General features: G+C 36.4%; 2 protein-coding genes across 4 annotated transcripts in view; one reads left to right on the top strand and one right to left on the bottom strand.

Annotated features, from left to right (window-relative positions):
* The window catches only part of HADHA (hydroxyacyl-CoA dehydrogenase trifunctional multienzyme complex subunit alpha), a 67231-nt gene extending 57492 nt beyond the window's left edge, over positions 1-9739 (bottom strand). For both annotated transcript variants that reach the window (XM_051976335.1, XM_051976337.1), the window contains exon 1: positions 9413-9739. In XM_051976335.1, the coding sequence (XP_051832295.1) occupies positions 9413-9479 (67 nt within the window). In that variant the 5' untranslated portion in view covers positions 9480-9739. The remainder of the gene's footprint in view (positions 1-9412) is intronic.
* An 88-nt stretch (positions 9740-9827) lies between these two features.
* Positions 9828-16920, top strand: part of HADHB (hydroxyacyl-CoA dehydrogenase trifunctional multienzyme complex subunit beta) — a 46008-nt gene continuing 38915 nt past the window's right edge. Inside the window, exon 1 of one of the 2 annotated variants that reach the window (XM_051976338.1) lies at positions 9828-9942. The gene's annotated coding sequence lies outside the window, so the exon portion shown is untranslated. Of the gene's footprint in view, positions 9943-10678; positions 10986-16920 lie in introns of those variants that run through there. The other variant, XM_051976339.1, reaches the window with a different exon arrangement.

Below are 16920 nucleotides of genomic sequence, written 5' to 3'. Positions count from 1 at the left end.
AAGTGAAAGCTCCTACATCCAAAGTCCCCAAGAAAAATAATTAGTCTCAGGTTATGAAAGAGCTTAAAAGGGATTTTGAAAATCAAGTAAGAGAGATTGAAGAAAAATTAGGAAGAGAATTGAGAGTGATGCAAAAGGAAACAGAAAAAGCTAATGAGAAGAATGCCTTAAAAAGCAAAATTTAACCAAATGAAAAAAGTTACAAAAGCTCACTAAGGAAAATAATTCCTTAAAAATTAAATTGAGCAAATGGAAGCTAATAATTTTATGAGAAATCAAGATACAATAAAGCAAAACCAAAAAGATGAAAAAAAAAGAAAAAAATGTGAGATATCTCATTGGAATAACAACTGATCTGGAGAATATATCCAGGAGAGATAATTTTTAAATTATTGGTCTACCAGAAAGTCATGATCAAAAAAGAGCCTGGACATCATCTTTCAATAAGTGATCAAAGAAAACTATCCTGATATTCTAGAATCAGAGGGTAAAAAAAATTTTTTTGAAAAAATTCAGTGATCACCTCCAGAAAGAGAGCCCAAAATGAAAATTCCCAGGAATATTATACCCAAATTCCAGAATTCTCAGGTCAAGGAACAAATATTGCAAGCATCCAGAAAGAAATAATTCAAGTATAGTGGAATGGTGTACCATCAGGATAACACAAGATTAAGCAGCTTCTATATTAAAAGGATGAAAGGGCTTGGAATATGATAGGATTACAAGCAAGAACCACCTACCCAGCAAAACTGAATATAAATATAAAAAAGTGAAAATTCAATCAAATAGAGGATTTTAAAGCATTTATGATGAAAAGACCAGAAATGAATAGAAAATCTGATTTTCAAACATAGGACTCCAAAGAAGCATAAGGAGGTAATTAGAAAAGTGATATAATAAGGGATATAACAAGATTATCTGTTTGCATTCATAAATGGGAGGATGATATTTGTAACTCATTAGAACTTTCTCTATCGCAGTTAGGAGGAGTATAGAGGGCACAGGTATGAGTTGAATATGAAGGGACAGTATCTTTAAAAAATGAAATTAAGGGGTAAGAGAGGAATACACTGGGAGAAAGGGGAAGGGAAAAGTGGAATGGTGTAAATTATCTGCCACAAAAAGAGGCAAAAAAAAGCTTTTACAGTGGAGAAGAAGGGAATGAGAGGTGAAACGAGAGAACTGTACTTTCATCAGAATTAGCTCTAAGGAAAAAAAATACACATGCAATATGGGTACAGAAATCTATCTTACCCTGCAGGAAGGGAAGGAGATCCAGAAAGGGTGACAGAAGAGAGGGCATTTTGGAGGAGGAAATGATCAGTAGTAAAACACTTTTGAGGAGGGTCATGATAAAAGGAGAGAGAGAAGAGAATAAACAGGAGAAATACAATTGGCCAAATAAATGGGAAAAGAATTTTAAGCAAGTTTCTCTGATAAGATCTCATTTCTCAAACACAGAGGGAACTAAGTTAATTTGAAAAAAAAAAAAAAATAAGAGCCATGCCCCAAATGACAAATGTTCAAAAGATATGATCTATGCCCAAAAGGCTATAAATTTACCCATATCCTTTGACCTTACAATATCACTACTAGGCATGAATCCAAGAGATTTTTTTTTTTTTTGGGCTGAGGCAAGTGGAGTTAAGTGACTTGCCCAGGTCACACAGCTAGGATGTATTAAGTGTCTGAGGTCAAATTTGAAGTCAGGTCTTCCTGACTTCAGGACTAGTGCTCTGTCCACTGCGCCACCTACCTGCCCCTCAAAAGAGATTTTTTAAAAAGGAAAAGACTTATTTGTACAAAAATATGTATAGCAGTTCTAAGGAAAAAAGTGGAAATTAGGATGCCCATCAATTGGGAAATGGCTGAATAAATTATGATTACGATGAAATATTATTCTATGAGAAATGACGAGGAGAATGCACTCAGAAAAACCTGGAAAGTCCTCCATGAATTTAAGTAAAGTAAAATGTACAATATAAAGTTATAGCAGTGTTGTGGGAAGATCAACTGTGAATGACTGCTATTCTCAGCAGTAAAATGAAGTACAATGAAAAATGCTATCCACACCCAAAGAAAGAACTGATTTTTGTCTGAATACAGATTGAAGCATACTTTTTTGTTTTGAATTTTCATAAGCCATAACCTATTCAGCCATTTCCCAATTCATGGACATCAACTCATTTTCTAATTTTTTGTTACCTCAAAAAAAGCTGCTATAAACATTTTTGTACATGTGGGTCCTTTTCCTTTCTTTATGATTTTCTTGAGATACAGACCCAGTAGTCTACCTATGAAAAATTAATATTTATCTGAGTATTTAGATATCTATTTGTACAAATGCTTTGTGATTATGTTCATATGATTCCTGTGTTGTGTTTTGGTAGGTAGGCTCTCAAGCATTTCATACTGTATTGTTATTGTAAGTGAAATTTCTCTATGTTTTCCTACTGAGTTTTTTTTAATATACAGAAATGATACCCTGCAACTTTCCTGAAGATAATTGTTTGCATTAGATTTTTAGTTGCTCTCTAAGTAAACCTAAGTAATTTTCATTAGCACCTGCAAAAATAGGTTTCTTTATTGCTTATGCTTATTCTTTTAGTTTATTTTTCTTTTCTTGCTAGAAGTAGCATTTGTAGTATAATATTTAATTATTGTGTGTATAATGGACATACTTGCTTTACTATATCTTACCGGAAAGAATTCTGGTTTATCCCAGGTACAGATAATGCTTGTTCTTGCTTTCAGATAGATACTGCTTATTTTAAGGAAATTTATTCTTCTTTCTAATGTGTGTAACAGGATTTGAGTGTTGCATTTTGCCAAAAGCTTTTTCTTAATTTACTGAAATAACCAGCATGATTTTTTATTGTTTTTGTTACTGATAGAGCCAATTATACTTATAGTTTTCCTAATATTGAATCAGTCCTGCATTCCTGGTATAAATCCAGCACAGTCATAACATATGATTGACATCCCTGCTCAAGAAATTTCAATTGTTCTCTAGATCCTTTAAGATAAAAGTTCTCTTGTGAGTTTTAAAATCTGCTCATAACTTGGCTCCAAACCTTTTCAGACTTTTTATAAATTATTTTCTTTTATGCACTCTACAATCCAGCCCAAATAGTCTATTCTTCAAACAGGACATTCTACTAGCTATATACTTTTACCTAATCTGTCTCACATATCTTGAATAGACTTCCTTAATTCTGCCTCTTGGAACTGCTATCTTCCTTCTAAGTTCAGCTTACTTGCCAACTCCTATATAAGACTTTTCCTGATCTCCCAGATGCTAAAACCCTTTTCCAGTTACCCTGTATTTATTACATACATATGTCTACAAATTTCTTTTCCTGATCAAATGTAAGTTTACTAAGAACAGACAGAGCTTGTTTAATTTTTATTTTTGTTCCTTTAATACTCAGCATAGTATTAGAAGACATAGAAGATATTTAATACCATTTATTAAATCAACTAAGAATCTGAAATACTTGATTCCTAATCAACCTCCTTGCACTAACCCTTCTAGACCCATTTTTATGAAGCCAATTTTAACCTATATTACAACCTATAACTCCTCTCTAATCAATCAGAATTGAATTCTAATGCTAGCACTTGAATTTTTTTTTTGGCTAAGATAATTAGGGTTAATTGATTTGCCCAAGGTCACTGGGCTAGGAGTATTAAGTGTCTGAGGTCACATTTGAATTCAGGTTCTCCTGACTTCAGGGCTGGTGCTCTATCTACTGTGCCATCTAGCTGCCCCTAGTACTTCATTCTTAATACTGTCTTACATGGTTTAATTCAGCAATTCAGTCATTAAAGAACAGTGATTTGGAGTTAGAGGAACTAGTTTCAAATCCCAGTTCTACCAACTACTAGGTTTTCAACTTTGAGCAAGTCACTTAACCACTATGAGTCTGTTTTCCTGATCTGTAAAATGAGAGTCTGCACTAGCTAACCTCTAAAGTCTCTTCCAGTCCTAAATTATATGGTGGTACATTGTAATTCTGATTGTGTTTTTCCTTCATGAAAGCAGGACCTATATCTTACCTTAGCTTCTTAAACTGTGGTTTGTAACTCCATGTGGGGTACCAAAGCTGAAAGGGGGGTTGCAAACTTATGATTTTTTATCAGTAAATATGTTATTTGTGTATCTATTTTATATACTCAGGTTCATGTAAAAATTTCTTGGGCAAAAAGGGGTTGCAAAAGGAAAAAGTTTTAAAAGCCCAGATCTATACTATCTTCCCCAGTGTTTAATTCCAGGTCTCTTAAGTGCAATAAAGTGGAAAGACTAATAGACTTTAGAGAATGCCCTGGAATCAAATTTAGCCTCCTGAATTTACTGCTGTGTAACATGGAAAAGTCAAAACCTCTCTAAGCCTTGGGTTTTTTTCATCTGTAACGTGGTAATAACATTTGTAGTATCTACCTTATGGGGCAGCTCTGGAAATCTTAAGGCACTAAATAAATGACATTTATTTAATGTTTTTGGAATGAATTATTAGAAGCTGTAACATTGCTATAACATTAATGATCAAAGATCTATAAAACTTGAAAAGGAGAATAAGATGGGATGGGACTGAGCAGGGATTTATTGATTTAAGTCATACCTCTACAGCTTTAGAAATAACCATAACAATTTTTGTTGCCATAGAGGAATATATATCCTCAGTTTTTTCCTCAAGCATTTAATCTCATGGAATTTTGCTGGGTGGTTGATGTGGAAAGTTGGCATGGGGTTGTAGAGAGAATGGCAGATGATGGAGAAATTTATCAGAGAGTAATCATCAAGTAACCCTGAGAAGACCCCAAGAATACTCATTTATCAGGGTCCAAGTTAGGATAATCAAGAAGTCACAAATATGCAAGCACAGTAGGACTGCACTGTTAAAAGGTCTAATCTAAGAAGCTTGGACAATGTCAGTGTCACCAATGTAATGTAGACAGGACATTCTGCCGCCTATTTGAATGATCTGTGGGAATGGATAGAAAAACATCATCTTTAAAAATGAAAAAAAAAAGGCTAACATTAACAACTGTGGGGAAAAAAAGGGAGGGGATGTACTTAGTGAATATGCAGATCTATATTTCCAGAAAAGGTGGGGGGAGTGGATTTTAGTTAAAATAGCAGCTTCAAGATGTGTTCCTTATAGCTGCCAAATGGAGTTATGTGGGCCAATAAAGCAATTAAATAATGCAGGTGTTCACTACCAGTAAGGCAGTAAGAAAATCCAGATCACTCTCCTCTTCTTCCAAAAGCCACAGAAGAAAAAAAAAAAAAAAAAAAAAAAAGAGTTGAATGCATACATATTTCAGAAACACAGGAGTAAATTGATATTTATGTGATTGATTTAATGTGATGCAACAGAAATGACTAAATCCAGATAAACCACTAACTGATTACAAAACTATCTAATAAAAAAAGTTTAACAAGAAAAATATGTACTTATATTGCCAATACAAGTAGATGCTACTGAAGCCTCTGGGCATTTCTGGCAATGATTCTGGGCAAGCCATTTAACTTCAGTTTCTCAGTTTTTTCATCTGTAAAGGGAGGATTGTACACTCTTGACCTCACAGGATTCAGCTAACATATTTAACAAATACTGGCAAACATTTGCTAATTAATTAAATTATGTGCTGGGCACTATGCTAAGCCAGTCCTAGGACACAAAAAGCAGTCATCCATAGTTTCAAGAAGTCTCCATTCTACTGAGAATTTGTCATAAGACAAAGCATGGTGCAAATTTTGAAATATTAAATAAATGTGAATTATTAGTATGATGTTTAATTAAAAGCCTTTGAATGTAGCAAATTTTTAAATTAATTTTCAAAGGCATTCTACTAAATCACACAATGGCTAAGGACAAACAAAAAAGAACTTTAGCATTTACGACTGATGACAGGAAATATCTGTTGCTCCATAGAAACAGCTATTTTTCTTTCTAATTAAAACCAATTTCCTCACTAGTAATTTAACTTTTAAATTTGTAAAATGTTCTGGAGTAAATGGGGAGAGAAAACCTTCTGCAGAAAACCAGTCTCAAATGGGGAGTGGGGAAACAGTATGTGGGATGACATTTCAGGAGGATTCCTGATGAGGAAAATGGATTTCAGAAAAACCTGGAAAGACTTACATGAATTAATGTTGTATAAAGTGAGCAGGACCACAGGAACAGTGTATACAATAACAGCAACATTCTGCAATCATCAACTATGATAGACTTAGCTCTCCCCAATACACAATGATCCTGGACAATTCTGAAAGACTCATTATGAAAAAAATGCATCTACACCCAGAGAAATAACTATGGAGTCTGAATGCAGATTAAAGCATACATACTATTTTCATTCTTCCTCCCTCATGTTTTTTTTCTTTTTGTTCGAATTTTTTTCACTACGAATATGATTAATATTATTGTACATGTATAACCTATATCAGTTGACTTGAGGAAAGGGGAAGGGAGGGAAAAAAATCTGGAACTAAAAATCTTATAAAAGCAAATGCTGAAAACTTATCTTTACAAGTAATTGGAAAAAAATACTATTAAAAAAAAGATAACCAGACTAATTATTATAATATCTTTAGCTAATATCAACCACTGAAATCATAGAATAAATTACCAGATTCTTTTTAACAAAAATCTTACCATTTAACTTAAGTCATTTCATAGCTAGCAGCTTCAATAAACTTTGGCCTACATTCCAGCTTGAACGCTACTGACAGATTAACCTTTGCCCTACTTTCTAAACATTCCAGCAAATAAAACAAATTGCTTCAGGATTTAGGAAAATATCATACATATATCTTTCACTAACTATAGTTCCAAAAGAAGACTAGATTATATTGAAACGGCAAACACTATTTTGAAAATGAAAGCTTTAATAATTTTCTTAACATTTCAAATTGGGGGAAAGAGGGAAGAAGAAATAGGATTAAAGAAGAGAGTTAGTAAAAATATTGACTCAACCAGGAAAACACCTTCAATTTATAAAAACATATTAATTCATTTAATATGTCAGAGTGAAGTAATCACTTTCCCCCTCATTACTAGAGAAGATAAAGGATTAGGACGTCAGTGTTATAAAGTTAATTTTATCTAGATCATATTCACCGCAGCCAGTCAGCAGCAAATTTACACAAAGGTCTTGAAGTCATTAAGCCCTAAAAGTGAGAGGTCAATTTCTTATCTCTAGATAAGTTGATAAATTGTTAAGGTTGAGTTCAGGGCACAGATTACATTCGATACATAAAGACAGAAAAAGATCTCCAGGCATATAATCTTCAAAATCTGTGGCTATATACAAAACTTTAATATATTTTAAGATTACACTGGACTAATGGCTTCATTAATGTAGATCTTTCTCCAGGAAGACATCAAATAATATTTGCCTTCCTATCCTGTGCAATTCTTGTACAGGTTTTTCTGTAATTACAATCCTAGTTTTTTTTGGCCTATACATTTGCTTTCATTCAAAAGATCAACTCTAGATCTGGAAACTCTTAACCAATTCATCAAAATTTATTATTTAGAGATCTGCGTGAGAAACAACGAAAGGTTAAGTGATTTGCTTAATATCAGTGTCAAAAACTGGATTTAAACCCAGGTCTTTGAATTTCTACAAGTAGCCTTCTCTCCACTTTTAATACACGAACATCTTATGTACAACACTACATGAATGCCTCTATGCTAGGCCTCTCAACATTAGTATAAAAAGAAATAATTTTTAAGTGATAAAGAATATGAAATCATAGAATGTCAGAACTGGAAAGATCTGAGAGATCAACTCTAAAATGGAAGACTGGAATAGATGGAGAAACAAAATCGAAAAACTTAAAAAGATTGGCTCAATAACACCCTGCTGGATTTCAGATCATCTGATTCCTATGCTCTTATCACTGTAGTCAGAAGACTTTGTGTTCCAATCTAATTTTTATTTAATACAGTGTCACCTTTTGATGCATTAGCATGACTTGACTATTTGAAGAAAAACTGAATAAAACAGCAGGGCTCAACATCCTGAAGAGGCAGTCACATGAAATTAAATGGGAAAGAAAACTCCCCAGGTCCAAACTTAAGTCACCTCACTCACATTATTTCTTTTATTACAAAGTTACTCCAGAAAGTGACTTTTCATTGGTTAGAACTGCTTTCCTCTATTTTATCAGATCTCCCAACATAGTGAAATTCAAATCGGCCATTGACTGGTAATTTATAGTCTTAACTGAGGTGCCTTTCAGTCAGAGATAAAACTAGAACCAGGTGTTCCTAACTCTGGTTCCTGGCATATAATAGCTAAATAAATGCTGCTGAATTGAAATCAAAATAATCTAAAGTTGGCCCTTTACCAATCACACAACTACACAATCTCTTTAACTACTGCAAGATCAGGAAAGAGACTGGACCTATAATTTTATTTTATTAATATGGGACAACTCTTATCCTGCAATTTTCAGCCTTAGCTGCCCATTGTACTAAGATGGTGTGATTTCCCCTGTGTCCCAGCTAATATATATGAGAAGCAAGATTTGAAAATAGTTTTTTCAAGTCTACTATACCAGGATAAGTCTCACCTGCTGCAAAAATAGTTTAATTCCTAAAAACAGCTTGAGAATATTATCTAACAAAAATTATTTCTCATATGAGGCATTTTCAATCTAATTTGATAGTTCAGTAAGTTCTGTACTATATTCATCGTGAAAGAGTACTTTAAACAACAATAACATGTATACAGCTTTTTAAAATTTACAAAACTTTTGTACATTTAATTTTCTGGGAGAATGTAGCTATTCTTTCCTCATTTTATTGATGAGTCACAGCTGGCTCAAAGAACTTTACCGTTGAAATACCAGCTAAAAAGTAACAAAGGTAGGCTTTGAACCCCGAATCAGGATTATTTCCACCTAAGGAAACTGAGTGGAGTTAAGGAAAGAGGCATTCTGACAGCTGAAGTGCAGGGGCTAGGGAAGGATCCGCGAGCGACCGTGCAAAGTTCGCTGAATTAGGGGTCAGGGAAGGACCCCAGGTCTAATGTGGACTATGCTCGTGACCTTGGCCAAGTCTCTTGCCCTCCCGAGACCTCTGCTTCCCAGGGGATTGGTGCAGGTGAGGTAGGGGCAGGGGATGAGGTGACCTCTGAAGGCCAGCTCTCTGGATGTAGGACACAGGCAGGAGTGGAACGAGAGTCGCCACTAGTTGGCTACGAAGTGCTACAGGTGGGCACGCCGGGCCGGGACGCTAAGGGGGCTGTCGGCCCCGCTCCGCTCCGTAGTCGGACCGTGGGCGGGGTCCGGGAAGCGGTCAGTACCTTTGCCCCCCCATCCCTCCACCCTCAGGGAGGTCTTCGGCTCCGGTATCCAGCTTCCCCCCTCTCCCCGCATTCCCAGCAGCTGCCTCACCAGTGAAGCGGCGGGCGCGGGAAGCCGTCAGGCGGCAAAGGCTGCCAATTGCCCGGGAGGCCACCATCTTGGACAAGAGAGGGCGAATGCGAGCTCGCGCCGGGAGCAGGGCAGCAGAGAAGCAGAGGTCCTTGGTGCCAGGGACGCTACCCACTTAGGCCTGCCCCGCACACTGCCGGAAGGAAACCGAGTCGGGGGCGAGGCTTCCGCTGCCACCTCTGGTCCTCTGTTCAAGCGAGCGCGGAACAAGCCTTCCTTTCTAGTCTCAAGGGCAGAAGACGCCCCTTGGCACGGGGCGGGGCAGCGGGGAATTTTTGTCAGGCGAAGATCAGGACAGCTCACGGACGAGTACGCGAAGAGTGGGGGAGGGGGAGAGAGCATCGGGGTGAAACACTGGCCCGGAACTGATGGGGGAAAGACGGGGGCGGGCGGGGCGGTATCATTTATAGCCGACCATTGCTTGTCGGTCAAGTTCAGCTCTAGTTCCCAGGATCACTATCGGGCAGAAGGTCGGACAATCTAAAACTGAGGTGAGCTAGGAGGGGAGGGCACTTGCCCACAAACTCATCCGACCCGACCCAACTCCTTCATCGCTGCGTCCTCGGCCCAGGCTCGGCGGGCCCGGCCCGCCCTGTTCTGCTCGAGATACTCGGGGACTGGGTGTGGACAGGTGGGATGGGACGGGGCACAAGTATTTGGTGACTCGTGATCGCAAGAGAGACCTTTTCCCTCTTTGAGCCTGTTTTCCTATTGTTAAACGAAGAAATTGAACTTAATCTCCATAGGCCTCGGTTTACGAATCTGTAAAGATTGAGCTACAGAGGGGCTGTTTAAACTTTTTCCATTCGCGACCCTTTTTCATCCCAGAAATTTTTGCGCGACCCTGGGTATGAAGATATATAAAATGGGTATAAAAATCAGACATTTACTGATAATTCGTAACTTAATGACTCCCCCCCTGGGGTCATGCCCCACAATTTTAAGCTGGGGACAAGGAGCCCTTCTGGCTCCAGTCTCTCTTCTCCAAATCATAGAAACACTCAGCACACACTTGGCATTTTACAAACTTTATTCGAGGCAGCGACTATTACTGTTTATTTGTTTATCTGCATAAATTTACTCTTCGTTCTACACCATACGTTGAAAATAGACCCAAGAGCTGTCAAATGTCTGAAGGCGGTCTCCAACGTAGTACGTCTCAGGGCTCCCTGGTTCAGCGCCCATTAGAATGCAGATGAAAATCCCAGCGGTTGGTCCGAGAGCTGTTTTTGATCTATTGCTGGCTATGTCCTTGCAATGAACTTTTAGTAATTGTGCAGGGCCAAATCACCCTTGGGTCCCTAGCATTATTTACATATTTGAGCCCTAGAGGCTTAGAGCAGGTTGATCGACTTTCAGAGAGATGAGTCGTATTTCTGTGCTTTAGACCCAAACTGCCCAATAAAGAGATCGGTCTCTGACCAAGAAAAATGGGATAAAAAAGAAGCCAACGCATTTTTCTACCCATGAATGAAGCTTGGTCCTGTGAATAGCTGATTCTGTGATTTGGTGGGAGAAGAGGAGGCATAAAAAAGTAGGATCTGGGAAAAAAGTGGTCGGAGGTTTCCGCAAAGGGGGGAGTAATCGAGAGGAAACAGTTAATCTTTATATTTAAATGGTCTTAAAATACATTTTGGTACATTATTAGAGGTAGCGGAGGTAGGATAGAAAGCCCTGGGCCAGTCATTTTCCTCCAGGAGTCTGTTTCTTCCTTTATAAAATAAGGGGATTGGATTATTCAGGTACTATTTTGATCTTTAGGGCGTTCTCCCCAAGTAGGCAGAGCTGGTACCCCAAAATTTGAAATTGTATATCTGTACATGTACAAGCACTTAAGTTTCATAACCCAATTGGCAAACAACATATATTTGCTGAATTGTGGGAAGAAAATTGACCTGATGCTTTGTCCATAGCTTGACCCAATGATGATGTTATTGGAAATGATAAGATATAGGGACGAGTTAAGGAAATTTAGAATGTCTCATCTGGAAAAGAAACTTTAAATAAAAAATCACCTACTTGATAGATTTGAAGGGCTGTCCTATTGAAGAGAGGGATTAGGTTCTGGAGGTTAAAATCTGAAAGTAATGGGTAAAAGTTGCTAAGATAACTTAGAGCCCAATAAAGAACTTCTTTGGCTAATGTAGAAATAGTTTGCATGACTGTACCTGTATAACCTATGTCAAATTATTTGTTTTCTCAAGGAGGGGAAAAGGGAAGGAGGGAGAGAATTTGAAATTCAAAATTAAAAAAAAGAGAGAATGTTTAATCCTTATTTACATGGAATTAAGGGAAAAAATGTAAAAAACAAAAAACAAAAAAAACTTTCAAGGATAAAGACCCAAAGTGAGATGAGATGTCACCAGAGGTAATGTTTCCCATTACTAGACATCTTCAGGTAGATTGAATGACAATTTGCCATTGATGATTTGGATACAGATTGGCAAATTCTGAAATTCTGTAAATCTGTGAAAGTCATGTTCTCAAAGGCTCAGTATTACATAAAATCATGAAACTTAGATTTTCATAAAGCAAGGACCATTTAACTCAATAAACTTTTGCTAAGTGCTTTGTAATATGTCCAGAACTGAGAATACAGATAAAAATGAAGTTTTTACTCTCTAGAAACTTAAAATCTTCTGGGGGAAAACACACAGGTAGGTAAATACAGTTTATATATCTTCTAAAAACAGAGGAATGAGGGTTTGGAGAAAGGTAGGAGTATATAATAACTATGGGATAAGGAAAAACCTGTAGGATGTGACACTTGAGCTAAATCCAGAAGGGAGCTATGGGGTTCAAGATCAAAAGTGAGGAAGAAGGCACAAGTAGTATATGGAAATAATTTGACAAACACTTGTTTAAAATGATTATTGTCAGGACAGCTAGATGATACAATGGATAGAGCAATAGCCCTGAAGTCAGGAGGACCTGAGTTCAAATCTGATCTCAGACACTTAACACTTCCTAGCTGTGTGACCCTGAGCAAGTCACTTAACCCAGATGCAAAAAAAAAAAAAAAAAGTTTACTGTCCATAGAGCGGTATATAAGCTGCCTGCTTTGCAGAGATACAAAATTTACATAAGTCTGAGTCCCTGATCTCATGAAGCCTTCACTGATCTATTTAGGTCAAATGTCAAACACATATTTCAAAAAGCTTTCCTGGCTTACTCTAAATCTAATAGTGATGTCTCCCTCTCTTAAGTCTCATTTAGTACATGCTACTTGACTGTTATTTTTCTGAATACAAATATGTCCTATCTTCTCAATTGTATTGTCACTTACTTGAGAGACAGTTGGCTTATTGGATAGAAAGCATAATTTAATCAGTAAGACTTCCGTGGGAGTTCTTAAAAGTCACTTAACTTCATCTAGCCTCAATTTCTTCATCTGCAAAATGAGAAAATAAAAGTACTTATCTCACAGGGTTATTATATGAGAATTAAGTGAGATATGATGTGTAAAGTATATCAAATATAAATTTTAAAACTATTAAGGTCAAGGACATTGTTGATCATATTTATAAATTTTGGTTGATGATTAATAGTCAGGTAAGACCATTTTTCTTGGTTTCCAGACGGACACTTCTATTGGGAATACATTGTTCATCAGACTTTGAAAAGACAATCTAAAGGAGAATTTATGAAGTCTAGTTGGTATAGACTGCTTCTATCCCTCTTTTTAGAAAAGAATGGGAGGGATGCCTGGATAAAAGCAGTGTTACTTAAAGGGTGCTTCAGTTACTTTACATGGCCTGAGCTTCATTTTGCTTGCCTACATTGTAAACAAGAGGAAACATGGCAAAAACCTACATGGAGCAAAAACCTTGGAGTTAGGATGCCCTGGGATCAGATATTCTTTTTGATATATACTGGCTCAATGACCAAGTGTTAACCTTTCTGTGCTCTCTATTAACTCTCCAAAATTATATATTGTCTAATTTTTATAATAATAGCTTTTTACTTTTCAAAATACAATGCAAAGATAACTTTCAACATTCACTCCTGTAAAATCTTGTGTTCCAAATTTTTCTTCCACCCCTCCCCTAGACAGCAAGCAATCCAATATAGGTTAAACATGTGGAAGTCTTCTAAACATTTTCACATTTATCTAAGATTATAAATTGTGTGGTGGGAATTTTATTGATTCATTCAACTAGCATCAAGTGCCAAAAGTGTGCAAAGGCATTTTCTAGGTGCTAAGAATGCAAAGATATGAAAATTTTAAATAACAAACAAAAAACAGTTCTATTGGTCCTCCTGGAACTTTTTTGTTGTTCAGTTGATTCAATCTTTGAATTTTTTGTTATCCCATTGGATTTTCTTGACTAAAATATTGGAGTAGTTTGCCATTTCCTTCTAGAGATCATTTTACAGATGAGGTAACTGAAGCAAATAGGGTTAAGTGACCATGTTCAAGATCGTGAATCTAGTGTCTGAGGCCAGATATGAATTGAGAAATGGGAGTCTTCTTTACTCTAGGACCTGCATTCTTTATCTACTTCACCACCTAGCTAGGGAAAAATATTCTACACATACACACACATACATTCACATGTATATATACATTTATGTATATAAACATATACATAAATTATTTATATAGAGAGATGCAATTACTTTAACATAAAATTCTATCTATAAATTATTTATATATTTTATATTTATGAATATATATGTACATATATGCACACACATTTTATATATATAAAGAAATTAGGAGTGCTTTCAACTGAAGAAATCAAAAAAGACTGTAAGAAGTTGTACTTGAACATTGAAGGAAGCTAGCATTTGTAAAAGGCAAGGTCATGAAGAAATCCATTCCAGGCACGGAAGACAATCTGTACAAAGGCACAAAGAGGAATGCAGTGTTCTCTGTACCAGCTATTAGTCCAGTTTGGCTGAAATGTAGCTTTTGTGAAAGGGAGTAATTTGTAATCAACCTGGAAAAGACTGATACACTAAAGCCAAATTATGAAGCATTTAAAATCCTCCCAGAGGATTTGTCTTTTATCTTAGAGGCAATAGGAAGCCACTAAGCTTCTTGGATAGGTGGGTGACCATGGGCAGACCTGTATTTTGGGATCAGTCAGTCAGCATTTGTCAAGTACTATGCTAGGCCCTAGAATACAAATACTTGAGTGAAACAGCCCTTGCCCTTAGTTCCCTTATAGTCTATTGAGGAAAATAACAGGGACTCATATAAATATATGCAAAGTAGTTTCTAAGTGAGAAAAGACTTAGGAGTTGGGGAGATCAGGAAAGTTCTCTTGTAGTACAAGATGTTGGTTCAGTCTCAGATGACTATAGTAAAGTGAATGTTTCTATAAAATGAGTTACAGGAATTTTTTTTTTTGTTTCTCAGTGTATATATGTTTATATTATAGCCTGTTAAGTGCAATAGTATTGTGTCTAAAAAATGTACATATCTTAATTAAGAAATTCTTTATTGCTAAAAATTCTACCCTCATCTGAGTCTTCAGTAAACTGGTAAACTTGTTAAACTTGCTAACGCCAAAAAGACCTAAGTTCAAATACAGTGACCTTTACTGGCTGTGTGAGCTTGGCCAAGTCACTTAACTTTACCTCAACCCTTTAGAGAAGAAAATGTCAATTACTCTAGTACATCTGCCAAGAAAACGTCATGGACAGTATTGTTGTACTATGGTCCTTGGAGTCATAAAGGATATGACTGAATAGCAACAAAACTGTGGAGGTGGAGTGTGATAAATGAAAAACAGCAAAACTAAACTGGTTAGGCCAAAGTGTGTTGAAGGAAAGTAATTATGTAATAATACTAGAAGGTAAGTTAGAGATAGGTTGGGAAAGGCTTAAAATGTCAAACAATAAGAGCAAAGACCTGGAGTTCTTCAGCAGGAAAAGATGTGATTAAACTTGTGCCTTAGGGATATCTCTTTGACAACAATACTGAAGACAGGTTGGAGATGAGGGAGTTTTATTTATTTTTAATATACATTGCTTTATGAATCATGTTGAGAGAGAAAAAATCAGAACAAAGGGGGAAAACAATAGAAAAAAGAAGTGAATATAGTACTGGGAGAGTTTTAAAGCAGGGAAACCAATTAGAACATTTGCAGGCTTCTAAGGAAGAGATTAGTTATGAGTGTCTGAAATGGGACAGTGGCCATGTGAGTAGAGAAAAGAGAGAGAGATGCTGTGGAAATAGAATTGTCAAGAGCTGGAAACCAAGTGGTTTATAAAAGCTGTAGGAGAGTTGAAAAGTGATAGGTTGACTCTAAGCTTATAGATCTGAGTGACTGGTGCTCTCAACAGACACAGGATTTCCACACTTGAGTTTTATACACCAGTGATGTCAAAGATCTACTCCCGTAAGTGTAAAAATCATAGCAGAATTGGAATGCTTACTCACCTCAAACCCCAGGACTTTCTACTTTAGCACTTTTCTCCTGACAGATACCACCTTAGTTTTTAACATGTGAACTATTTTTATTTCATCCCTACAGCCAATTAATTGAAAAGTATCCCAAGTAGGGAAGTGGTTAATTTAGGTGAGCATTTTCTAGAAGTATTAGACTGGGATTAAGCCAAATTTTTTGGTTTTGTTTTGTTTTGATTTTTGTAATAATGTAAGGAGGAGAAAGAAGGATAGGATAGAGAATAAATAGAAGATGTGTTTTTCAGGTTTCTTTTTTTGCAGAAGAATAAGTTAGTAATCAGTTATAATAGATATGGAAAGCATCAAAAGGGAGCAGAAAGGTAAACCTTAAAATGCTATATAAATGTTAATTATCATCATTATTATTTCTTCTAGGAAAATTAATGTCTCTTCTCTTTCCTCTTCCATTTATTTTCCTATCCAAGAAAAGGAGTACAGATTGTAGTAGTTTGTAATAATGAACTTGCATTAGAAGAAGTTAGACTCTGACTATAGATTAAAAGTAACAACTACAGTTTCTGTCAATCCAAGTAAGCCAAATTTAGTCACTGACTCTTTTTATCAGTGTTGGGGAATTCCTCAACTCAGAAATACTAAGATCCTCTTTGAGAGTAATTTTTTCACCGTGGTGTCTATGTCCTGAGCTCAGTAACTCAAGGCAAGGATAAAAGATTAAAAATAAAATTATTAGCGTCAGACGTTGGACAGTTACTATACATATATGTGTGTGTTTATGTATGTGTGTGTGTATATATATGTATATATGTGTATCAATGTGTAGAAACAACAGCTGTATATTTTTAGGGTTTAACTACATTTTTAGGGATATTGCTATGGCAAAATGAGCCCATGAGGTGAGATTGCTCAGGCACTTTCAGTTTCAACACCCTCCCTGATTTGGTAGATAGGTAGTATCTGAAGTGGGATTGGAAGCCTGGTCTTCTGGCTACCTTCTAGCTGCTTGCTTCAAGGAAGTTAGGGAGATAAGTCAAGTCCTCAGCCTGCAGATAACTTTTATTTTCTTGCTGTGTGAAAAGATAAGACAGCCTAG

Source organism: Antechinus flavipes, chromosome 2 (genome assembly GCF_016432865.1).
Source record: "Antechinus flavipes isolate AdamAnt ecotype Samford, QLD, Australia chromosome 2, AdamAnt_v2, whole genome shotgun sequence".
Classification (NCBI taxonomy): domain Eukaryota; kingdom Metazoa; phylum Chordata; class Mammalia; order Dasyuromorphia; family Dasyuridae; genus Antechinus; species Antechinus flavipes.
The sequence above is the reverse complement of the archived record's forward strand: the minus strand, read 5'-3'. Positions and strand labels throughout refer to the sequence as shown.